General features: G+C 37.2%; 1 protein-coding gene across 4 annotated transcripts in view; it reads left to right on the forward strand.

The window, feature by feature from the left end:
• The window catches only part of LOC124788117 (pericentriolar material 1 protein-like), a 392,802-nt gene that overhangs the window by 48,739 nt on the left and 316,974 nt on the right, over positions 1 to 27,089 (forward strand). For all 4 annotated transcript variants that reach the window (XM_047255242.1, XM_047255241.1, XM_047255243.1 and 1 more), the window contains 5 exons: positions 2,444 to 2,530; positions 3,536 to 3,670; positions 3,855 to 4,002; positions 15,165 to 15,328; positions 26,045 to 26,181. In XM_047255242.1, the coding sequence (XP_047111198.1) occupies positions 2,444 to 2,530; positions 3,536 to 3,670; positions 3,855 to 4,002; positions 15,165 to 15,328; positions 26,045 to 26,181 (671 nt within the window). The remainder of the gene's footprint in view (positions 1 to 2,443; positions 2,531 to 3,535; positions 3,671 to 3,854; positions 4,003 to 15,164; positions 15,329 to 26,044; positions 26,182 to 27,089) is intronic.

A 27,089-nucleotide genomic window follows, 5' to 3' on the forward strand; every position in this document is an offset into this window, starting at 1 on the left:
CCAAATTACTGGTTGTCGTGTTAAAGAGATGCAGTGCCTGTTCTTATGTGGGTACAAACCTATGACATGTTTATTGTGCCTTTGACAAGGAAATGCTCTTCATATTGTTTGAAGAAAATTTAATACCCAAGATCACTACTATTTATTTTGGAAGAACAGTTTCGGCAGTTAAGACTGTCATCTTCTGATCTCTAAAAAATTTGTTCTTATACATCCTGTTCATTAGACAACAGTTTTTTGAAGATCAGAAGATCTGTTGCAACCAGTCATCAGGAATAAATAGTACTGAATGCAATCTTGGCTGTTAAATTTTCTTCAGAGCAGCTACAGGTCACTCCTTATTTCTAATTATGAGAAATTTCGACGTCATATTGTTATTTAACTGTACACCAATGAACCAAAATTAGCGCGTTGGTCCACCATTGGAATGCAGTACAGCAGTGATTCTGTGTGGCATGGATTCGACAATTCATTGGTAGGTTTCTGAAGATATGTGGTACCAGACATTTATGCACAGATAATGCTGTTCCTGTGCATTATGGTTTGGTGATTTGTGGGCGTGGAGCTGGTACCAGATAGCACTTCAGATGTGTTCCATTGGATCCAAATTGGGCAAATTTGGTGATGGTGACATTGTGAAGTCACTATCATGCTCCTCAAAACACTGGAGGTCAATTCATTCTTGTGACAAAAGACAGTTATCGTGCAGGAAGGTGTTGCTGCCGTCATTGAAGACATCAAGCTTGAAGGAATATGGGTGGTTCACAATGATGTTCACATAGTCCATAGCTGTTAGTGGCCTTCAATTACTAGCACAGGTCTCATGGAAGCCTAGATGAATGTCTCCCATAGCATAAGACTGGCCCAACTGGCTTGCATCCACAGCATGGTGCATGTTTTGAGCAGCAGTTAGATTGGATGAAGGCCATAGCCAGACACGACCATTGTCTGGTGTAACAAGTAACATGATTCATTTGGTCGGGGACTTGCTTCCATTGATCTGCAGTTCGATCGCAATGAGCATGTGTCTGCTGCCCTAATAGTTGATGATGTTGGATCCATGTGGGAATGCAGAGGGACTGTCTGCTGCAGAGTTCCATTTTCAACAGTGTGTACTGAACAGTGTGCACTAAAACAGTTGTGTCTACACTGTCATCATATCTGCCACAGATTGGCACCTATCTTGCTGTATCGAATGGGTAAGCCTCTGACCTTAACATTATGTAATGAAGTATGTATGCCTGACACCATATCACTTACTCGTGGTTTTACCACCTGATTTACCTTCACTCATAATGCGCCTGATTGCAGAGATTGTGTGTCCATACAGTTCACAGGCCTGCTTATAAAGCCATCTGGGTCAGCCCCCTGGTGTGTTCTGGTGAGCTGCCAAAGAAACAGTATTATGTAAGCAATCACAAATGAGTGTTTGGCCTATTCCATAACCTGCATAACTGTTGTCCATCCAATGTGTTCAGTATTATGTGCAACTGGCACTTCATTGAATCTTACGTTGACTCTATAAAGCATTCCATATGTCCTGTTTTTTGTAGCTGTAGCACCACACTTTAATCACTTTCCATAAATGCTCATGACAGTAGCGCACGAACAGCCAACCAGTTTCTCAGTTTCTGAGATGGTCATTTCCAGCCTTTGTGCCATAACAATCTGCACTTTATCTTATGTCAGTGAATTTCCCAGTTTGTAGCCTGTATGTAGCCTGCATGTACACAAACACACCCGCTGTGCCGCCAAGTGGCACTCGGTCTTGCAGCAGGCACTGGTCATAATGTTCGGCTCATCAGTGTGTGTTTTTCTATGTCCACATACATGCTCTGCAAGCTATTGTGTGTTGCATGGCTGAGGTTACCTTGTACCACTAGTCATTTCCTTTCCTGTTCCACTCTAAAATGGAGCAAGGGAAAAATGACTGTCCTTATTCTTCCGTACGAGCCCTGATTTCCCTTGTCATGTCTTACCTTCATGGTCTGTACACAAAATGTCTGTACACAAAATGTATGTTGGTGGCAGTAGAATCATTCTGCAATCAGCTTAGAATGATGGTTCAGTATTCATGCTAGAGCACTAATTTTAATGACTAGAACAAAGATAAGATGTTTGTTTTAACATACGTATTAAAATTTGCTGCAAAATATGAAAGAATAAGTCATCTGAGTTGTGTGTGAGAAATTAATTATTCTTCCTTATTTCTTTTCTCTCTCACACACTTTTTTTGGAGGAAAAAAAAAAAAAAGCTTAATATGAAGTGATAAATTTCTGCTGATACTTTAATGATTTCCTAAAAAGCTTGGTAGTTTGTATCTTGTGTTTGTGTTATTACATTCGGAAAGTGTACGTTGAGATAAATTTTTTTCTTCTTTAAGTGCAACTTTAAAAATATTTGCCATACACATAAGTAATTAAGTATTGCTGTTTTACACAGTTGCAGGCACTACAAGAACATCAGGCAGCCCTGGTGGCATTGCAGCAGAAAGCAAAAGAACAGTTACAAAAAGCAAAGGCAGCACAAGTAAGAACAGTGTTATGAGATTTTTTATAGTTGCAGCAACAGAGGCAAATAGATGATGACATTGAAAATAAATATTTTATGAATATGTAAAGGACAGCCTATGCTATTTTATTGTTAAGTGATATATCATGATAAGTTATGAGATGCAAATTCAAAAATTTTGTGCCCATGATGCATTTTTTCCTCATTTATTTATGTGCACCCCTTTGTCAACTTACATGGTAGAGGCCTCTCATTTGATCAGTGCATGTTTAAAGGAATTGTTCTAGTATACTTGAAAAAAGAGACAGCATTGGTCGTATATTTTTTACTATTGCAAAATCGATTTTCTGTCACTGAGTGACCATCTTCAGTGCTATATTGTATAACTTAAATTGGGATGCACTGTTGTTACTAAGCTTATGGCAATCACATTGCCGTAAGCTTAGTAACAACAGTGCATCCCAACTTAAGTTATACAATATAGCACTGAAGATGGTCACTCAGTGACAGAAAATCGATTTTGCAATAGTAAAAAATATACGACCAATGCTGTCTCTTTTTTCAAGTATACCTGTTATCTGGTCGTAGTGCACAAGACAACATGGAGTCGCCAATCAATAATTGTTCTAGTGTGGTAATTATTGTAGTAGTGATAAATGAACTATGGAAAGAGAAATATAAGGTAGTTTAATTTAATGACAGGAAATGCTTATAGTGTAGTTACAGTGTGAGGGAGAATAGCAGAACACCTATCTGAAATGCTGTGGAGATAAATACGAACAACTAATGGCGAATAAGGGAACTGACTGGCACGCTCAAGATGTTTTTGGAACTGTGAAAGAGCATGCACTTCTCTGTCTTCTTTAACCACAATTAAGAGAATGTAGGAAATTCATACTTTTATGATGCTGTTCACTACACTATCGAGTGACAGAATTTTTCCCTGTCCATTTGACTGTCAATATTAATAGAATACAATATAACTACTGGTTTGTTTACTTGTACTATATCTTATTATTTCAGAATACTGTATCTTCAATAGAATCAGGAATTGGCACAGGTGATCAGCCACAAAGTAGCTCGGATGTCCTCAGAGATGTGCAGAATCTTCAACATCGAATATCAGTCTTGCATGAATTTTATGACAACAGAAATCAGGTATTTTTTCTTTCTTTCTTGACTTTATCAGTATATTAAGATTATTTTGATAAAATTGTCTACTTATTTGTCATACAAATATTTGTTGATAGACTGGTAGACAAAATTTAAAAAAATCCATATAACTTTCTTATTTTATGATTTTAGTGTTGATGTTAATGTATTTTGCTCTTTATTGTTGTAGATAGTAGAGCTGTTAGGTGAACGGGACGAAGCATTACTTTCTGAGCACACAGTTTTACAAGACAAGTTGACAGAACTGCAAGTGAAGAAACGACACATGGATCAGCTGTTGGCACAGTTCTCAGCTCTAAACAATTCAGATGCTAACGGTAAGAAGTGTCCTTATTATCAGTTCAAAGAACCAGAAGTTGTATTAGATGAAATACTTCAACTCTTGTAGATTGCTAAACAAATAGGATCCAGAGAACATTGCCTGCATCCTTTGCTTTTCATTGTTTGTCATTGCCTGCACTGATTAACTACCTAGACAGTATCTTCAACAAATTATATAATAAGGAAATTTTTCTCAGTCTGTTCTCTGTATGCCTGGAGAGAGCAAATGTGTCATCAACTAGTTCATTTCAAACAGTGCAAACTCCAGGTAGGAATATTAACAACTAGTTCATTTCATCTGATTGTTATTTTGATTCTCATTGCACATAAGATCATTAATTGAAACAATGACTTTGCCTCCAAAATGTAATGCATGTTGTGTTGGTTGACAGTTCCTGTGTTTTATGTGAATCATTCTGCTCTGCAAGCGAAAATACTATTGGCAGTTTCTTTGCTGCAAGTGAAACTACTTTCAGCAGTTTTTTTGCTGCTGGTGAGCTGAGGTTGGTTATCTACATTAGAATCTTTTTTTCGTCTTTTTTTCTCATTTAAGGAATAAAGAGTTTCTTGTTGTTTATCTCTGTTTTGGCCATTTTAAGCTTTGGTCCCTATTTTGAATAAAACTGACTTCTGTTAACAAAAACAAGCAGAGGTGCTGACTTCTGTTAATGTCATTTTAAGTGTGTACTTGTACTATACCACAAATCTGAAATTTGTACTTTCATTTTATAAATTATCTCTAAAATTTGTTCCAGCATTAATGGTAATGACCATTTGTCAAAAGTTAAAAATTTGCACTTGCACGGGGGTTGCAAATCTGACTTTCGCCTTTCACAGACAGTGCTTTGCCAACTGAGTCATCTAAATACACCTTATATGCTTATACTTTTGTTGATAATAGGCTACATTATTTGCAGAAGGCAGAGAACCAGCCTTCATTGGAAACTAGTTTTCATATCTCACAAATATTTGAACTGATTCCTGACTAGCCCCTATAATATATATTGTCCACGTTATGTTTGTTGTTGCTCATCTTATAACCTCTTTTGAAGGCTTTATCCATTCCATTCAACTGATCTTCCAAATACTTTGCCATCTCTGACAGAATTTCAGTGTCATTGGCAAACCTCATTTTTTATTTCTTCTTTGTAAACTTTTAATCTCCTTTTCAAATTTCTCCTTGCTTTCCTTTACTGCTTATTCATTGTACATATAACATTGGGGAGAGTTTGAAGACTGTCTTACTTCCTTCTCAGGGCATCCTTTTTCTGCCCCGTGGCTCTTGTTTGTAGATATCTTTTCACTCTCTGTATTTTATTCCTGATACCTTCAGAATTGCAAAGAGTATATGCTAGTCAACATTGTCAAAAGCGTTCCCTTTTTCAACCAAAAGTTACAGATACGAGAGCAACACTTATGTTTTATGTGGTAGCATTCAATAACAAATGAAAGAGAGTGAGTGAGAGAGATAGAGTGAGAGAGAGAGAAACAGGAGCGCAACTCTTGCTTTTATACAGTCAAAACAAATTACGGCGACTGCCTTCAACTTGCTTTACAGAGCATCTTTTATGAAGTTTTGATATATAAACATTTCTCTGGAACATTCTTTTTATGGACATTAAAAATATATTTTTTACATTGAACTATGACCTTTTCTTCTTAATTTACAGATACAAATGTATTAAATCTAAGATAAGTCACAGAGCCAGTATTGCATCTCTTGTTCCTCAGTTTTTCCAGAACCCTAAGTGATCTACTGAGTGAGGCGACACAGTGGTTAGCACATTGGACTCGCGTCCGGGATGACAATGATTCAAACCCACATCCGGCCATCCTTTGAAAGGGAATAGCCAATTTCTTTCCCTGTTCTTAACACCATCCGAGCTTGTGCTGTCTCTAATGACCTTGATGTCGATGGGGGTTAAGCCCCATCTGCCTTCCTTCCTTCCTAACTGTACTCTTACTTCGACTTCTGTGAATTTTTTCATTCTTCCGTAAATAATTTGTCTCAGTATTTTGAAACTGTGACTTATTAACATGATAGTTGTATAATAATTACACCATTCAGCATTTGATTTACTTGTAATAGGGGTTACATTGTTCCTAATGTCTAAGGGTATCTTGCATGTCTCATAAATATTGCATACCAGGTCGAATTGTGTTGTCATAGCTGGCTGCCCCAAGGAGCTCAGTAATTCCAAGAGAGTGTTGTCTACTCCAGGAGCCTTGTTTTGAACTTAGTCTTTCAATGTTTTATCCAATTCTCCTAGCAGTATTACAATTCCCATCTCACCTTTATGTACATCCTCTTACTCTTCTATAACATTGTCTTCAAGCCTGTTTCATTAGTATAGATCCTCTGTATATTCCTCCCTCCTTTCAGCTTTCCCTTCTTTGCGTAGTACAGGCTTGCCGTCTATGCTCTTAATATTGTATTGTATATATTGGTTCTGTGTTCTACAAAAGAATCTTTTGCATGAGACATTGGACAAACCAAGTTCTTCATACATTTCTGAAAGTGATTTCTAGGCATACTTATTTAAACTTTCAATAAAACACTTTATACATTAAGTATTTATATAACACACTTCATAAATTAAATGGAGTAAAAACAGTAAATGCTGTAAATATGACTTTAGAGATTTTTTCAAAGGTTTTGACCTTAGTAATACCTTTTACATACACGGTACATTTTCAGGAAGTTTGTTGTAACGTTTAACTCCCTTGTGGAAAGTACCTTTTTGACACAAAGTTGTGCTGATTTGGGTATATTTAAATTTTTTGTGATGTCTGGTAAAGTGATCATGTTCATCACTGTTTTTTTGCAGTCTACAGTCCTTACCTATTACATTTATTTTGAAAAATTTAAAGTTTTCCATAATCTATACACGTGGTAATGGAGGAGTACCATATATCTTAAATAGAGGTTTGCAATATTACTAATATTAAAATATTATATTACATTTTTTGGAGGTGGGGAAGTTAATTTGAAATATTGAGCTTAATATTAGCTGTGGTTGATATCTTCTTCAAATATTCCTGATTGAAATTAATCTAACTCCCCAAAAGACATTTACAAGTTGTTAAATAATTAGTAAGTAATATTATAAAACTTTTAACCGTGCCTGCTGGTGGCAGAGCTTCTGAAATGGTAAAATGGTCCATAGAAAATTTTTACTTACTTATTAATTGATTTGCATTCCGCCATTCAGAATAAGATTACCATCAGCCTGATGACAATGTTGACTGGTGACATTGTTCAGAGGCCAGTGACTGATCTCAAAATTATGCAGTTAGTATAATTATATTGCCTGGATACTGTTAGAAAAGTTCAATAAAAGAGATCTCAGGGATACTGAAACAAAAGTTTGATAAAGTAAATGTTTTTTGAACACTAGTAACATTCGGCTGTGTGCACCAAACAATTCATCAGCAACTCTCCTTCACTGCGGCCTGAAAAGTTCTAAAATGCCACATAATAAATTGAGAGATGTAGCTTTAATGGAAGAGGAAAGTAGGTTTCTTGATTCAAACATGGCTGTTACCATTAAATTAACATAATTTTTCAACCAAAAGTTACGGATACGAGAGCAACACTTATGTTTTATGAGGTAGCAATCAATAACAAATGAAAGATGGAGAGAGAGAGAGAGAGGGGGGGGAGAGAGAGAGAGAGAGAGAGAGAGAGAGAGAGAGAGAGAGAGAGAGAGAGAGAGAGAGAGAGAGTGAACAGGAGCGCAACTTTTGCTTTTATACAGTCAAAACAAATTACGGTGACTGCCTTCAACTTGCTTTACAGAGCATCTTTTATGAAGTTTTGATATATAAACATTTCTCTGGAACATTCTTTATATGAACATTAAAAATATATTTTTTATATTAAACTTTCACCTTTTCTTCTTAATTTACAGATTTATTTACACAGAGAAAATTTGTTCTGAATGGATTTTAGCATTAATTAAACGTTTGGGGCATATTTTATTAATTATTCAAAAAGCAACATTTCAAGAGTCTCTAGGTTTGCATCCAAATAAGATTCTAATGGCCCTTTTTTGTAGTTTGAAAGTACTGTTAGCTGTTTTAGAGTTTTCGCAGAAAGTGGTTCCATATTTAAGGAGAGAACAGAAGTAGGCATGATATTCATTCATTACTCTTTTCTTATTGCAGCATGATTTTAGTGTGCAAAGAAGGTAACATATCATACTAAGTTCTGCATTAAGATATTCAAAATGCTTATTCCATTTTACATTTCTCAGCAGCCCAAGCCTAAGAATTTCATTTCAGCACTGTTACTAACTAGTTCGTTGTTGATAGAGACCAATAGGATAAACATGCCCTTGTTTGGAGCACTTTGGAATTTTAGTGCATGTTTTTTTTTTTTTTTTACTATGTATTATAAGCCCATTTTTCTATGCCCAGCTGCTAAGTTGTTTCGGGCAGTGTTTACTCATTGCTGTATTGTTCTTTGCTTTCTTCTTTTAGTAGAATTTTTGGGTCATCTAAATGTGATTGTTTTATGTGCATCCACATTTGAGATCATTTTTAACAGAAGGCGTCCCATTACTGATCTTTGAGGTACACCATATTTAAATTGTTTATTGTCTGATAAGTGTTCAGATACTGTTAATAGGTGGATATTTGTGTACTTCATGCACACTGCCTGCTTACGATTGCACTGGAAGGAACTGATTCAATTGTCGGACAGAACTTGAATACTGTATTTTTCAAGCTTTGACTGCAGAATCTTATGGTCCACCATGCAAAAGACTTGACAGGTCAGTATTGATTCCTGTTTCTTGTCCATCAGGCTTAATATGGAAGTGATGCACTCATAAATAGCAGTTGTCGTTGACCTCTTATTTCTGAATCCATGTTGTTCATTGCATAGGATATTGTTTTTATTCACATATTTCATAAGGTCGTCATATATAACTTCTCCTAATACTTTTGAAATGCAGGAGAAATTTTTTTTTCTGGACTTGAATTACTTTAGATGTTGTCAATAAATCAGGGAAAGTGCCTGCTTGAAATGAGCACTCACATAAGTGTGTAAATATTTCAGTTAGGTTTGATGCACTCGTCCTTAAGATTGTTGCAGGGACACCATCAACGCCTGCAGAGATGGAATTTTGTAGTCCTTTTCTTGCATTAGCTACTTCATCTTGTGAGACTGAACTGATGAGTTTTGACCCTCTACAAGCACTGCCTGCCTGCTTTTGTATTCATTGGTTTGGGTGTCCTTATGTGAGTCTGATTATGTCATATTATCACCAACACCTGCGAAAAAATTGTTGAAGGTGTTAGCTACTATTATGAGGTTTGTTATTGTTTTTTATTCTTTTGTAATAGTGTCGTATTTTTGCAGGGTGGCCTGTGTTCACCAGATTCTTTTTTGTAACACTCCACATAGCCTCCCTTTATTTACTGAATTATAAATGTACTCATCATTATGCAGAATGAGATTTGCGGCAATATGAAACTTCCTGGCAGATTAAAAGTGTGTGCTGGACCGAGACTCGAACTCGGGACCTTTGCCTTTCGTGGGCAAATGCTCTACCATCTGTGCTACCCAAGCATGACTCACGACCCATCCTCACAGGTTCAATTCTACCAGTACCTCGTCTCCTACCTTCCAGACCTCACAGAAGCTCTTCTCCGAACCTTGCAGAAAGGCAAAGGTCAGTTCGAGTCTCAGTCCGGCACACAGATTTAATCTGTCAAGAAGTTTCTCATCATTATGCATTATTTTTGCTGCTCTTAGTATTTTGGAGTATTTTTATAGTACATATGTATTTCAAGTGAAGAATTTTTTGACTTAACATATTTCATGTAGTAGTCTTTTCTTCTAGCATGAAACCCTTATTCCCCTTGTCATCTAGCTGTTAGTTCTAGAATTCCTTATTATGGTTACAGTTTTCAGTGGGAAGGCAATTTGAAAGAACTGGGTTAATGTATCAACGAAGGGATTGAATTTTCCATTTATGTCATTAACTTTGCAAACCTGTGACTGTTTTCCTCTCTGTAATAAGCTGTTGAAGTATTGAAAGTCTCTCCGGGTTTGCTGCTGGATCCTAAAATCAATTGGATTCAGTATTTCGGTGATCCAACTATTCACCATCTTCAGGAGAACACTGCTTCTGCTGATGAGTCCTGCAGTTCTCAGCAGGACTGATCAGTAGAAGCAGCATTCTCCTGAAGATGGCGAACAGTTGGATCACCGAAATATTGAATCAAGTTGATTTTATGATCCGGCAGCAAACTTGGCGAGACTTTCAAGACTTATTATGCCAGGAAAGCCTACAAAGTCACATCTGTTGAAGTAGTTTACATTATCCTGATTATACCTTCTACTTGTGGTTCTTAAAGACATGTTGTTAATACTACTGCCTTTCATTTTTAAGTTTAATATTTGAGCAAGATGATCACTGAAACCTGCAGTGAAAATTGTTAGTGAAGTGTTGTGCAAACTTTTCATGATTAGAAATTGATCAAAAACTGTTTCACAAGTTCTTTTACTCAGGTAACAACCTTTACTTCAGCTGTAAAATTATAGGTTGTTGCAAGGTTCAAAAGGGCCTCTGTATCTACTGTTTTTGAGGAAATCAGTATTGAAGTTCCCATAGATCATCGACTCACAATCCATTTTTTTTTACTTTATTTAGCAGTGACTCCAATTTTATAATCCTTATTACATTTGTTCTAGTTAAATCAGGTAGGGTATTGAAATCTGTATTTTCCTTTGTGTAAATTTACACCACACCTTGCTTGCTGTTTTTCCGTAGTAGTATGAGGACAAAATGACTTTATTTATTTTCATATTCTAAACTAATTCTGGGTTAAGCCAATCGTCAGGAATACATAATGCTGAGATATCCTTTAGTTGATCAGTTAATAGTATGTTAATTTCATCAATGGTATTATGCATTGATTGCACATTATGGTGATAAATATTTAGATTGGGAGTATTCACGACTTGGTTGTTGGGAGTCATATTTATAGCATCACATACCTGCAGTTTAAATTAGGATCGCCAGTTGTGTTGTGCTCATTTTACTTTCCTCACTGTTGTCAGTAGGTCTGCCAGATTGTTCTATTGCTTAAAAGTCTTTCTATAATTGTTTTGCTGACATAATCACAAACAAACCTTTTCCCGTCATTGTTTAAATGCATTCCCTGCTTCACATGCAGATTTCAATGCAGCTTGCTTATATCCAATATGTTGCACGTGGCATATTGTGAACACATTTTCCTTATTGTGAAGTTTGTTTTCTGAATGTTTTGTTTACGTAAGAACTATAAATTAGATCATGCCTATGAAGTAGTTTTTCAACTAATGTGTTTCAGCATTTGTTAGCTTCTAGAAAATACTGGAGCATTTTCAGGCAAACCTCTGCTTCATTTTTTGCATTATTTGATCCCATTATACAGATGATATTGTCATTTTCCTGCATTAATTTCACCCCTGAATTAGAGTCTATGTTTTTATTTCCGGCTCCAGGTTTCACTATACTAGTCACCACTATGTTGTGATTTTTCTCTTGGAGCGTGCTGGATAGATTTCTGCCATAACACTCTGTTACTAAAAGTGCACGACTGTTTTTCCTTGATGATCTGTGTTTGTTATTGGCATTAGCTGCAAAAACACCATTCATTTTCAGCCCACTGATTTTTACAAGCTTACGATTATTTGGAGAGTCGTTATCACAGTCACTTGTTTACAAAACATCATATTTGTTTTTATCAGAAAATGTATTAGTTTTTGCAGAGTTTGTTATTTGTGCAGTTGAAGAACTGCCTTTAAGTGACACTTTTATCCACTCTGACAATTTGTTACTTTTGACTTGTGTGACTTCACTGTGTTGGCTTCGGTTGCACATCCTGATTTTCTTTCTTGAATGAAGTTATATCTCTTTAAAGAACTGAGTAAGAATTTTAAGCTTGAAATTCATTCATTTAGTGCTGTTATTTCAATTTTACAATTTTTAAAAAATCAATTTTTAGCCGTATAACTGTAACTTTTTCTCAAGTTTGAATCACACACTTCTACAATCATGGACGTCTTGACCAACGATTCATCCAGGTACTTCATTTTTTTGTAAGGATTCTTTACCTTTCTGTAGTGGTATCTATTTTTCCCATAGTTACGCATGAGTTTACAGCAGAGCTGTCCCAGCACCCGGGGCTGTTGTGAGGCTAATAAATTCAGAATGTAGAACAAATTAAAAACTTGTGATGAAATAATACAAAACAATCTTCTCTTCATTGTGTGTAACCATAGAGCATGTCCTCAAGTGATTGTGTGTTGAATTCCACTATTTTGTGCGTGTAACTTCTATTTGTGGCACTAGATGTCATCTTCGTCTGCTGTACATTGGCAAACATTATCGGTCCACACTGTAACAAGCTTTTTAAGCAGCAATAATGGGAGATTGCACACTTATCCTTCAGCCTGTTTCTTTGTTTTGTTTGTGATGTGTTGTTATTTTACTTTTTTTCAAAGTGATGTAATTTATGGAAGTCATCAGAAATGGATAAATTCGTTGTTGGAAAGAGACCTTTGGCAGTTAATGAAACATTGGATGCAGAGCAACAGAACAGTCAAATAGTGCATCTCAAATCTCTGCTCTGTGCCATCATTTAGCAGCAAGAACGCAAATGCAAGGCTGTTTAGTTAAGAATACTTAAGAATGGGGTTCATGTGGTGTGGAGATGAAGGATGTCCTACACCGAAGCGTATGATACATGGAGAGAAACTTGCCAGTGGAAGCATGCTAGTGAATAAACTGCTGCAATGTATTTCAACAAAACACAAACATTTACAAGGAAAAAGTTTTGACTATTTGAAATAAATTTTAGAGAAAAGACTCAGCAGAGTTCTTTATTTAATAAGACATTTGGGACATCTGATAAAACTCAAGAAGCCAATTGTCTTGTAGCTGAGAGTATTACAAAAGATGCATTACCTCATGTAGTTGCAGAGACAACCATAAAAACCGGCTTGGTGTGCTATAGTGAAAACAGTGTTTGGCACTGCGTATGAACCTGATGTAAAAAAAATTCTGTCCACTGGTAATGTATTCAGGGCATGTCTGAAAACATTGAACATTCTGTTAAAACTCAAATTGGTTCAGTTGGATGAATCTACTGAGGTAACTGGCCTAGATGATTTTTTATTTGCTTCATTAATGAAAGAAACATAGTTAAACAGTATCTCTCTTGCAAGGAAATGCCCTTAACTACCAAGGGCAAAGACATTTTTGAAATAGTGAAAGGATACATGCAGGGGCGATTCTAGAAGTCAGTGAAAGGGGGGATGGGGGACTAATGGGGGGCAGTGGGGGTTTGGGAAAATGGAACATTGCTTAACAAAAGAAGAGTTGGGGTCCTCCACTGACAAACTGGTAAAATTTGGTTTTGCTGAAAGTAGTTTTTGGTAACTGTTTTGGGGTTCAGGGTAAAAAATGTATATTAATAAATAATAAGACACCCATTTTAAGTTAAATGATATTTATTGGTTTAGATAGTAAGCTATTTGCCACTCTTATTCTTTTGTTAAAATGTATTGGAAATACATTGCAACCTATATTACAAAATTGTTAAGGCTTTCGTGGCCACTTTTTGACAAACTGCCTATTGGCTTCTGTCTCGGGTTCTTCGGCCGACGTTCATCTAATGATTTTTCTGACGTTTCGCCAGCACGAGTGGCTGGCATTGTCAAAGCTTTACCCTCCATTGCCGGTGGAGAACTGGAGTCGAGCTCGTGGGCGCAGACTATATGTAACTGGCGCGCCAACGTCCGAGGGCTGTTGTCTTTGCTATTTCATCTCTCAAAGTTACCCATTCATCTTCTGTTGCCTAATGCTGTATTTGTAGCTCTCAATAATGTCTCGTTCTCTCAATGCCCAGACTGGCTTGCCATCTTGGGCAACAAAACAGCTTGTACAATATCATCAATGTACTGCTGTGCTGTAAGGGTGCCATGGATGACAACCATAGAGGTCTTGCTATGAAGGGAAATGACACTCCAGACCATCACTGCGGGTGGTCGGGCAATATGACGGGCGATAGTCAGGTTGGTATCCCTTTGCTGTCCTGGACATCTTCAGATGTGTCTTTGCTGGTTATTGGGGCTCAGTGTGAAACAGGACTCATCACTGAAGACAGATCAATTCCAGTCAGTGAGATTCCAGACCAGAGATGCCCCAGATGACGATGGGATACTAACTTGACTGTTGCTCCCCATATGGCCCAACAAAAGGAATGATGCTCTGGGGTGCCATTTCTTGTTGTCATCTGCAGCACTCATGCAGCACAGCAGTACATCAGTGATATTATATGCCACATTTTCTTGCCCATCATAGCAAGCTATCCTGGGTGTACATTTCAGCTAGGTAATGCCCACCCCTCACTTCGAGAGTTTCTACCTCTTGTCTTTATGCTTTCCAAACACTACCTTGCCCAGCAAGGTCGCCAGACCTCTCTAACTGAGAAAGTTTTGAGGATTGTGGGCAGGGCCCTCCAACCATCTCGGGATTTTGATGATCCAGCATATCTATTGGACAGAATTTGGGACGATATTCCTCAGAAGGACATCCAACAACTCAATCAGTGCCAAGCCAAATAACTGCTTGCATAAGGGCGAGATGTGGACCAGTGCATTATGGACTTGCTCAATTTGTAAAGCTCTTTCTCTCGAGTAAGTAATCCAATTTTTTCCGCTGTTGTAATCATTTGTCTGTATGTGTACATTACATCTAATGGCTTCTGTCCCATCCAGACAATTCCTTTGTGATGTGTCATTTTGTTGGTCTTAGAAAGGATGTAAGAGACCTGGCTAGGTTTCATTCAACATTTATAGTCCCAAATAAACAAATGACCAAACTTTACGCGCGCGCGCGCACACACACACACACACACACACACACACACCTATTCCACAAGTGTGGAACATGTAAAAAATGAAATGTATTTCTTCTCACAAAATATGTAAATGTACAATACTGTGAGGTGCATATGAGTATTCTTAGGTTGATGTAGCCTGTGTGATCAAATTGAAAATCAGTTGGTTGTATACATAGATCACATTACTATAGTTGGTAACTTCTTGTTGAATGTTTTGAATGATCTTGAGTGACACATTGTTGATCTTTGTTTCCAGATGAGGCTGGTGAGACAGGCAGTTTAGCAGAAGGTAGTGATGGTGATGTGGATGTGGTCGTGGAGCAGGTCCAAAACAGAATGGCTGAGTTCTCATCACTTAAAAGCCAGCTGGCTCATCTTCAGAACGTTGTTGCCACTATTAATCTTGACTCATCTGGTGGGGTAAGAAGTTATTGAAACATTAAAATTGGTGGAAATAATGTAATAATAGTGCATATCATTTACTTTACATAAAATAATAAGTTTTTTATTCATGTTTCATGAAATGTGAAATATAGAATATAGACAAGCATACCTAAAATGAAATAATATAAATAAATTGTATTGATCTTTCCTTTCTGAATCGGATCTATTCATCTTCATTGGGAATTTCTGAAATTGTGTTCAGAGTCATGTTTATTAGTGAAAGAAAAAGTATTTTTACCAGCCAGCATTCATTCTACTCTCACAGCTAATGTAGTTTTAAATAAATTCTCAGTTGGAGCATGCAGAGGACTTCTGTAAGTCGCATAAGTAACATACAAATTTCTTGTCTTAGGTTGAAACCTGTTTCAGCAACAAAAGTATGTGTGATGCTTAGGTTGTAGACAATATGTTTATATTCTCGACTAATTGATTACAAGGGTGGTACCCCAAGTGAGCAAATGTTTTACCACTATATTTAACTTTGCATATAACCTGTTCACTGAACTAATAAAATTTATACCACAATAGGTTGTAGAGTCTGTAGTGTAATCAGTGTTGAACAAACTTCTGATTTTTCCATGTGTCTGACATTTCACTTGTTCCGTAACAGGCATTGATTATTTCTAGCAGCCTCCAGTGTAGCATCATGCCTGCATATTTTAATAATTTATTTTACCTATTTTAGTAGTTTTTTGTTTTTAATTTTTTGCAAGGATCATTGAAGCTCATTCATTAGAATGAAGTCAGTTCCTCCTTCTGCTGACAGGTTTGTCTGTCTTTCTGCTGCAGTGATTGATTCATGGATATTTGTGTAACACATCTATTCTTACTTTATTCCTATTGTCCATGTGTCAAAAAATTTTTACTCAAGATATTGGCTGCCATGAATTCAATTGGCTTCCATGTTCTTGTTGTGCATATTTAATTTTTTTAGCATTATTTTCTTTTTCATTTCAGCTTCCTCCACTGTCTTCAAATATTTGTTAAAGATGGAGTATTTATGCACCTTTCTTTCACTGTTTCTTCAATTTCCTTCTTACAGATCCTCAGACTGGTACACATGCTACTGCATGTACTACCGATATGTTCCAAAATGCTGCACATAAAAATGGGATTTTACCAGGGCTTGGACCTCAGGTTCTGTTGGTGCTAAAAAGATATTGTCAAGTGTTTTGGATAGCCCTTTGGCTGGGGACCCTTTGTATACCAAACAGAAGGATTATCTTACTATAACCATCCTATTCTACTGGGTCAGAGTTTGAATATTACACACTTCCTCCAACTTAGGCAACTGGAGCATTAAATGTTGTCTACAGTGTGCTTTAAGTGGCTTATTGAGGCACCATTTAGTTCATAGGTGATTCCTGAGAAATAAAAAAAAGTGTTTTTCACCATTTTTTTCTCTGTCAGCAGTGGATATCTAAATAACTAAATGCAGCAAATGTCTCAAATTTTAATGGTATATTTTGTAGGTATTTATCTGGAAATGCTATCTTCCTGTTTCAAAAATCTTTATCTGTTATCGAGAAACACCCCAAAAACATGGTTTTTGGGTGCCAAAACTGAGCTGTGGATACTAAGATGGCTATGCAAAACAAGTGGGTGAAATTTTTACAATATATTCCTAAGATCACAATCTTGAACATCCTTGAAAATTTTATTGATGTCATTATCCATTTTTGACATGCAACGATTCAAAGTTACCCTACCTGTGCATGTGAAATATGAACGTGAAATCCAGTGTGAGGCAAAAACCTAGTTTATAAAGTGATGCAGCGCAGAGAAATACACAGTACTGTGTGTGTGTCATCAAAAGGATTCTGGAACCACATGCTGTAGTATTGAAGCAAATACAAAATATTTGTGCACATAAAATCCAATCTGAGGCGTAAAATTAGTTTTGTGTTATTTCAATTTCACATAAGTAAACTATCAAAATTTTACTAGTCCATTAAGTTCATTTCACATTAGTGAAAAGAAGAAAACGAGCAGCCAAGTGCTCCTATTGGAGCACAAAAAAGGCAAATGTGCTCCTATTTAAATGACTGACTGAAAAGTAGAGTACCAGCTGCCTCACTCCACCTTCCTCAGCACCTTTAAAAATGTTGACTTGTGAACGTATTCATCCCTCTTTACTCTGAGAGAGGAGGAGACAGTATCACTGGGGAAGAGATGGAAAAGTAATTAATACTGGAACATAATAGACTGTTGGTGTGATATAGAAATAGCAAATGAGACCATGGCAGTGTGAGAGAAAAAGAGGGATTAAGTGCCAGTGGAACATAGTTGAAAGTTACAGAACAGTGCTAGGAAAAGAGTGAAGGGAACAATGCAGGTGCAAGAGGAATAAAGATCAGGAGCAAGTGGAAATTGGTGACAGCCAGTTATAATGAGAGACAGAGTCTGTGACAGTGACAACAAGGAAGAGAGAGATAGTGACAGTGAGAAGAGACAGTAGCAGTGGCAAGGAATGAATTAAATAGTAATAGTGAGAGGTAGCAGGAGGAAGACAGTGACAGTGACAGCGAGAGGAGACAGTAGCATGTGGTTCCAGAATGAAGGAGACTGTGGCTGTGAGACAGGAGACATCGACAGTTAGAGAGGCACAAAGGGATAGTGACAATGAATTGGGCCAAATGAGTGAGTGAGAATTGGCAAGTGGAAGAGGGTAGGTATGAGCAACTTACAGCAATGGACTAGTTGGTGTGGCCAAGTTACAATTAGGAGAGCTTGTGGGGGTGAGAGTTGAGTCGCGTGTCAAAAAGAGCATGAATATGTTTGCATGCCAACATTTTTGGGAAGATTTTTAAAAGTGCTGCATAAGGTAGGATGAGGCAGCTAGTACCTTACTTTTAAGTCAGTGTCTAAACAGGAGCATATGCACCCTTTTTGTGCTCCAATAGGAACATTTTTCCACTGGTCTCTTTTAATTCTTTTTATTTAGGATTTCCGGTGTCACTTTTTCTCTGTAGTGGTGAACATTGAGTCATTCTGTCTCCAAATTGTTTGTAATAGATATTCTTAGATTCAGTGTTCTTATTTATGCTTCTTTCTTTTAACAAATGCAATTTGTATGGTTCATACAGTGTGCCCTTCCAGAAGTCAGAGGCTACAGTCAATATTTAGCTATATGAGCCAGTGATAAGCCCTCTGAAGATTTGCACATCTGTAAATTGAGACTTTGTCCTATTATTTCTAAGGGAATAGTCTATTTGTAAATATCATTTTTCCTGAAAAAAAAAATTGTTGTGACTCATAAATGATTACCTCAACTGAACTGTTTGAATTTGTTACCATTGTTATTGCACTCACCTTCCATAAATGATTTAATTACTCTTGATATTGGTGTGTTAAATATTATTTAATTGTCCGTATTAAATATTATGATATGCATGAAAAATTGCCACATGTGCATGACATTTAAATTTATTATTTCTTCGATATTAACTCTATTTGCAACACAGTTTGCAGAAGTCTCCTCAAATAATGCTGAGTGTACTTGTGTAACACACAGATCAGGAGATATGACGTCATCAACACTGAGATGCATGAAAAACTGCTGCACCATTTATGACACTTGAATTTATTACGTCTTTGCTACTTACTCTATTTGCAACATATTTTGCAGACAGTATCCACATATGCCGCTGAATGTACCTACAGAAATATATCATTGTAAGATGTATAATTCAAGAGACATTTTGTCATAAACACTGAGACCTGTGAAAAAATGCCGCATCGTGCATGAAGTTTTAATACATTTATTCTTTACTTCTATGACACTCATACAGATGGTCAACTTAAAGAAGTCCCTGACACCTGGCAACAGCTTTGACATCTTTCAGCTGTGAAGCAAAAACCACTGTAGGCAGAAACAGGAGCCATCTGTTGAGTTGTAAATAGGCTTTGCCACAGGGACGCTAACAAAATCGCATTCTAGACACGCGAAACAGCTCCATCACTTTCACTTCAAGAGACTGCAATTTCCAGAGAGACTTTCATTTGCCATAAAAATTAACAAATCACTGGGGCAAACTATTAAATAATGGAGATTGGATTTGACATCTCCATGTTTTCCTCATGGACAGTGTTATGTTACTTGCTCAAGAATGGACTCACCCGAGAAGTTATTCATTGTAGCTCCTGGATATGTAATGGAAAATATTATGTATAATCAAGTTCTGAGTTAAACAAACAATACAGAGAGTTTGTATTTTGCATACTACAAGGGCTCTCTAGAAAGTAACAGATGTTTTTAAATAAAAAGTTTACAATATGGAAAAACCAAATTTTATTATATGTATATTAAAGACAAACTCATAAGCTGTTTCTCTACATAATTGCCATTCTAATTGAGACACACTTATCATATCATTGCACAAGTTTGTCAATACTGTCTCTGGAGAAATCTGCCACCTACGATTGCAACTACTGGTTTATACCAGCATACAGTTTGGCGTCAGTGTCAAGGTGTTGTGTAACGAGCCATGTCTTCATTACTGGGAAGAGATGGTAGTCTGTCGGCGCCAAATCTGGGCTGTATGGTGGATGAACAGACAACTCCCACCCAAAACCCTGTAGGAGCTCATGGGGCAATTGGCCATGTATTGATGTGCATTGTTGTGAAAAAAAAAAATTGCACTAAATTTTCGCCAATGTTTGTTCTTTATTACCCACCTTAACATTGTCAGTGTTTGACAATACCTTTCTGAGTTAATTATTGTGCCATGTTCAAGGAAATCGATGAGAATCACTCTCTCTGAGTCCAGAAACACAGTTGCCATGATGTTTCTTGCTGACAGCATTTGCAAACATTTCCTCGATTCCTTGAGAGAATTTGCGTATCTTCATTTCATTAACTGCCTCTTTGTTTCACAATACCATTTTTCTCGTAATCTTTGATGAAGGTCAGTGCTGCAACCGGTCTGTTTTTTGTGGTTTTCCATTAGGATTTTTGGAAACCACATAGCCAAAAATTTGTTTCGACCAAGATTCTCTGCCACACTTTCATGCACCAAACTCTGTGAAATTTGGGGAAAATGTTCCAAAAGTTCTGTAATCATGAAATGAACAATTACACAAATGTTGTCATTGATTTTCATCAGCAGTTCATCAGTCACAAGGCTAGACCTACCACTGCGGTCCTGGTACAGCTGTTTTTAAAATCAGTGCACTGTTGCCACACTCGGCTTCACTCATTATTCCTTTTCTGTACACATTACAATGATTGTAATAAGTTTCAATTGGTTTGCAGTTTTGCCAACAAAAACGTAATCATAGACTGCACATCACAAGTGACAAGATTTTCTGTTGCAACAAACATTTTAACATGTCGCAGAAAGCAAAGTAATAGAGACACAAATCACATGCTACCACCACTGGATGCATACTGAGTGTAGGAATGTTATGGCACCAAGATGGTGAGTGTAGCCCTGCCCAATGCTGTGAGAGACCAAAATGCCAGTTGCTTTCTGATAGCCCTCTTATGTTTCTCAATTTGGATACCTTATTATACATTTGTAGGTTGATATATTTCTTTGTATGACTGTTTCATAATTTTAGAGGTGTTTTCACACATACATGGAAATGAAATTTCTTTGATATTACACAACAAACACACAGTTTTTTTTAAAAAAATATGAAGTTGGCAAAATGAATACCTAGGCAATGCTGTGTTTGTCAGCTAGTTTACAATGTCAGAAAAAAATAAAATTTACCTGTAAAATAAATCAAAAGACAAAGTTGGATATTGCTATTCTTTTGAACAGTGGTTTCTACTTTACAATTAAAACCGAGTGTCATCCACAAACTAATACATTTTACTTAAATGAGCTCTGTTAGAGCATACATTTTATAATCTTGGAATTACAGAATCAGTGTGAAGTTAGTGCCTATAGGAAATAGCTAATATTTTGTAAAATAATTGGTCTGTTTTATTGAAACAAAGTGTTTTATGACTGGTATAGTAGCAGTTTTTTTTCAATGGAAATTCTGCATGGATGTCATTTTTCTAGTTGCTTGGGTGCATTCTCAACTGACTTCAAATGGAACTCTTGTGGTACATAGGTGAGAACATGCTAGATGTCAGCTTCCAAATCATCAAATCATCTAACATACATAATTTGGTCTGATAAACTCCCTTCTTCACCCATCCCAAGTAAATGTGCACAGTGTGTGGCCAGGTCTTTGCATTGGGCACTCTTGAGGACCACAGAGCCCAACCAACACCTCACACAATGATTGTCGAGCCGTTCGTGTATGTTGATTGCAAAATGCAGTGGTGCACCATGTTGTATAAAGATGAGGTCAGTAATATTCTCATACATGGACACATCTGGCAAATTCTGTTTTACAGTGTGGCTAGCTACTGCTCTGAGTTTCATTGTGTTTCCAAGAAGGAATGGATTGCCAAGTTGTGTTGATGTCATACTGCACGGCACTATTCATTACCTTAGACCGATGTTGCATTTTCTCATTGGTGGCATGTGGAGAATCTTGTGCCTAGTAATGGGAATTGTGACTGATTATATTCTGCCATATGAAACACAGCTTCATCACTCCAGATTATGTTTGACAATAACTACTGGGAGAAGTATCTGAACGAGCATACCATGATTTCATCATACTCCATGTGATGGTCACAACAGCGTGGTGATTTTTTTTTCTTTTTTTTTTTGCCCCGGATGAACACTTCCTGCACAAATTGGTCATTTTCCTCAGACATTGACATTCTAGGATAACCACTTCTAGCAATGTCCATCACAGATCCTACTACATTCATTAGCTTTGTGTGGCAGCTTCTGATGTCCATGGAAGCAAAGTAAAAAGAGGCTCATGCACGGGCCACCACCATTTCTGTTCCAGTATCACTGAATGCTACACCTCATGTAAAGAGGCCACCTCAGCATTTCTCATTCAGCGACAGACATTTAACCCCGAAGATCAACTTGTACAATTGCACAGAAAGAATCACAATTCCTTTTAAACAAATATATTAATTTTTATTAAAGTTGTTTCATATTTACAATAGTCACTTGCTTCTTCCTGCCCACACTGGATACATTTCAATTAAAGATATATATCTCAATTGTCCCTCATTTCTCATTTTATAAGGCTTCTCTGTCATGCTTCATTCCCTTTCAATTTGTCTCACTTTAACATGTTCAAGCAATGTGAACTCCAGGTAGTAACATCAACAATGTAGTAAAAGACAGACCCCACATACCATAAAAAGGCAGACCAAGTTGCAGACAGGCACAATTAAAAAACACTCACAATAGCTTTTAGCCACAGGCTTTGTCAGTAAAACACACACACACACACACACACACACACACACACACACACACACACACACACACACACACACGTGTGTGTGCATGCAAGCAAGCACGCATGCCTCAGGCACACAATTGCCAACTCCAGCATGTTGGGGGAATGCAACATTGTCAGCATTCTGGCCTGAGATGCTGGAGTGGGTGGTCATGGGTCATGTGTGCTTGTGCGTCTTTGACTGACGAAGGCTGTGGTTGGAAGCTATATGTGAGTGTCTTGTAATTCTGCCTATCTGCAACTTGACATGTCTTCTTCACTGTAAATAGCAGTCTGTTTTTGCCTACATTGTTTAACGTGTTCAGGTTATTTATTTTGTTATTCGCTGTTGGTTGTTGTTGCTGTTGTCTCAAACTAACATTTTTTCTTCTCCGTCTATCTTCTTGTATAGAAAATTTATTTTGGATTTCTCTCTCATCTCTGTTCTCATGTCAGATTTAGATTTTAATTATTTGTTAGTCATTTGGCAGAAAGACAAGCAGTAGACTTCATTAATATCAATGTTTCTCAATATAATATTTTCCATAAATGTATTATTACAAAGTTATACTTGTATTAGACTTATGAAGGAATTATTCCAATGAATAAGAAACTATGCAGTTTTTCCTTAAACAATTTGACAGGCATACATTGGGTGAATTTGAGATTTTGTTACACACTTTGATTACTATATAAACATGGCTGTTTTTAGTTTCTGCCAATCTGTTTTTTGGTAAGACTAGAGATGTACAGGTTCTGGTATTGTACTTGTGTCATTGATTTATTACAGATATGTTCAGTAGTTAAGCAAATACATCATTGACATAGTACGAATATGTTAATTACTATTAAGATCTCAGATTTATCTAACAAAGGCCTTCGGTGTGTTCTTGCCTTCACTTTGATTGCATTCATCTGATTTATAAGAAAATCAATTATGTTTTTGTGGTTTTCCCTTGGTACTAATCCTTACTTTAACACAAATTTTAAAAAATGCAAAATGTGCTGTACTTTCATATCCCCAAGTTGCAGAGGCCACCAAAGTCCTCAGTAGATACATCGTAAGAATTCCATGTAATTTTGTTGTTAAGTGTTGATAGCCTGAACAATGTAGTCATGGCTTTTTGTCATTTAAATAGTAAATCATATGTATCAAACCAAGCTGCAGCACTTTATTTAACCAAATTCATGTTGTTTATAATGTCTGCTACAGGTATCACAGAAACAAATGTTGTATTATCTGGGTGATGTGGGTGAATGAATGGGTATGCTTGATCATGTATGATCAGATAGTAGGTTTGTTCAACAGAGAGAGAAAATGGTGGATGTATCAAGAGCCCTAATTCATTCTACATAAACATGCACGCATGAGAAACTTACCTACACCACTTGACACACCAGTGCCGCATTGCCAAGTGGGATGCATTGCCAAATTGTGTATTTTGACATATTTGTATCCTGTCATTGACGCCTACCATTGTGTACAACAACTCATATAGCCATGCAGCCTTTTTTCAGTACTTGGTATTGTCCTTGTGCTCATGGTGATCTCTATGCCAGGTGACACAATGAACAGAGGCACACATGTGAGACAGTGACTTCTGTACTCCATAGTGAGAAGATGGTTCTGGATAGTACATCTGCTCAAACATTGTTGTTGTCCATCATTTAATTGGTAAAGGTTTTTTACACTGTGGTTTGTCTTCCAAGTGTTATAAACTTGCAGTAAATGCTTGACACAATGACAAGTAAATAGCTCTGTGCCTGCATGATGTTGTAGATGGAATTTCTCCCACAGTGTGGCCACAAACTGATGTGCTGATATTGCTTGTCTTGCCCATTCTGCACTTTATTCTTGTGTCAACTGCCAATACGCTTGTCACAGGAGATCAGTAATGTGACACTCCAAACTATTTTGTTTGCTGTGATGATAAGAGCGTTCCCTTTCCAGCATAACAGGTATCTCTAATTCAGTTTCTTATAAGCATATGTTTCAGAGCAAATAATCTTGCTTCTCTTGTTGCTATCAGTTTTATTGAAAATCCTACAGTGCTTGATGAACTTGATAATTTGAATAGCTGTGTAACATTACCTCTTGGGACATTTCATGATTTGAACAAGTAAATCACTGTGACTTCTCTTAACCCACAAACAAGCCATCACCTTAGTGCAGTAACTGTTAATATGAGCCATAATATTTTCTTTGTGTGTGTGTGTGTGTGTGTGTGTGTGTGTGTGTGTGTGTGTGAGGGGAGGGGGGTGAAATATGTTAGTTTCAGATAGGTACTCTTTCTGTTTACTGGTGGAATTTATTTGTGTTGTAAATACCAGTATAACACAGTTTATTTGTACAATACTAGCAAATACAAGATACTCAGCTCAAAGCCCAAAATCATAGCCATGTCCAGGAAAAAATCCAAGTTTCACTGCTTTCAAGTAGCCCCTGATGACAATGATGATGGAGGGAGTCAGCAAACGCTTGGAATTTTACCCAAACCTGACATGACAAGTTGAACAAGAATCTTTTTCCCAAGGTATCCATAACAAAAGACTTCATAGTCATACTGCATTTTTCTGCTTGGACTCACAAAACAATAATATTATGAACATAATAAAGATAAGTTGTATAATGGGAGAACATTTCAATTGAGGTGCTTTACACCCAGTAACAAGACAGACTGAAGACAGACTGGGAGTTCAGGTAATGGAGGTACTGAATCAGAGTATGGGAAAAAAATTATGGTACATCTTGACTAAAATAAGGGACTAATTGAGAAACATATCCTGAAACATTAAAAAATTGTAAATTTGCCAATGGAGGGAAGTGTGGGGAGTGAAAATTGTAGAGACAGGCCAAGACTGAATACACTAAAGCAGATTCAGGTGGATGTAGCGTGCAATAGTTATGAAGAAACTAACATGGATAACTGCATTAAACTGGTCTGCACACTGAAGAAAACAGCAAAAACAACACACAGTCTTAAATTCAGAACAGTCTGGGACAGTGTAAAACAATCAGTGGGATAAGGAAAGACTCCAGTTTAGAGGAAATTAATCATTGAAGATACATTCCGGGAACATCTGGTGAAGGATCTAGCCCATATACACCATATTACCACTATCACTACATAGAGGGACTGCTCAAAAGTAGTAACAACTGCAAGAAATTCCATTGAGCTCTAGGTGACAATTTCAGAGACTCAGATAATGCAAGAGACTGTAATTGAAGCAGGAAAGTAGGTTCTGAATAACTTGCTGATAAAATTCATTGTGTCCTGGATCTGTGTTTTGATGGTAATCTTGCTATGCAGTAAGCACTTGATGTTTGAAATAGAACTATAATAATATACAAATGATACTTACTGCATTTGCACTTTTTAGGACAGAGACAATCCTGAGCAGAATGAAGCAGAGCAGGAGAATGAACTTGCAGTAAATCTTTGTGTTCGTAACAAACCTGATAACATCAGCAGTGAAGGTGAACGGGAGAGAGCACGTGACATCCACAATAAAGCAATGTAAGTTTCAGTTAAAATAAATACTAATTATGTTTGCTCTTTGTTTATAATTACTGCCTGCTGTTAGTTACAGTTTAGAACAGTCCATGTTAAAAATTACACATGTAAGCTTCATTTTACATTTCATTGCTAATTTAGAAGACTTTTGAAGAAAACTTAGAAGCATTACCATGTTTGACAATTGAGACAATAAACACTAACAAAGAGATAGAGAGGCTGGCCAGTACTTACCTCAGCTCAGTACAGCCGATAGATACACATAAAACAGAACTGAAAATTTACATTCCTAGCTTTCGGAACTTTGTTCCTTCATCAGGGAGGAGAGAGGGGAAAAAAGGGAAGAAGGGAAAGTGGATTCAGTTACTCACAACCCAGGTTATGAAGCAACAGGGAAAGGTAAACAGGGAGGGTAGCAAGGATGGAGGCATGGTTGTCAGAGGGAAGCAATGTAACCGAACGTATCTCAGCTCTGGTAGACCAGCACCTACAACCTATCACCCGCAGACTTCCATCCTACATCAAAGACACAAACCACTTCCTAGAACGCCTCAAATCCATTCCCACTCCTCTCCCACCTGAAACCTTTCTTGTCACCATAGATGCTACATCCCTTTACACAAACATCCCACATACCCATGGTCTCTCTGCCCTTGAGCACTACCTCTCCCAACGCCCACCCGAAGATCTTCCAAAAACCTCGTTCCTTATCACACTTACCAACTTCATCCTCACCCATAATTACTTAACTTTTGAAGGCCAGACCTACAAACAAATCAGGGGAACGGCCATGGGAACCAGGATGGCTCCCTCCTATGCCAACCTCTTCATGGGCCGCATGGAGGAGGCTTTCCTGAAGACCCAACAGCTGCTTCCCCTGGCCTGGTATAGGTTTATAGATGACGTCTTTG

This window comes from Schistocerca piceifrons, chromosome 3, assembly GCF_021461385.2.
Source record: "Schistocerca piceifrons isolate TAMUIC-IGC-003096 chromosome 3, iqSchPice1.1, whole genome shotgun sequence".
Lineage (NCBI taxonomy): Eukaryota > Metazoa > Arthropoda > Insecta > Orthoptera > Acrididae > Schistocerca > Schistocerca piceifrons.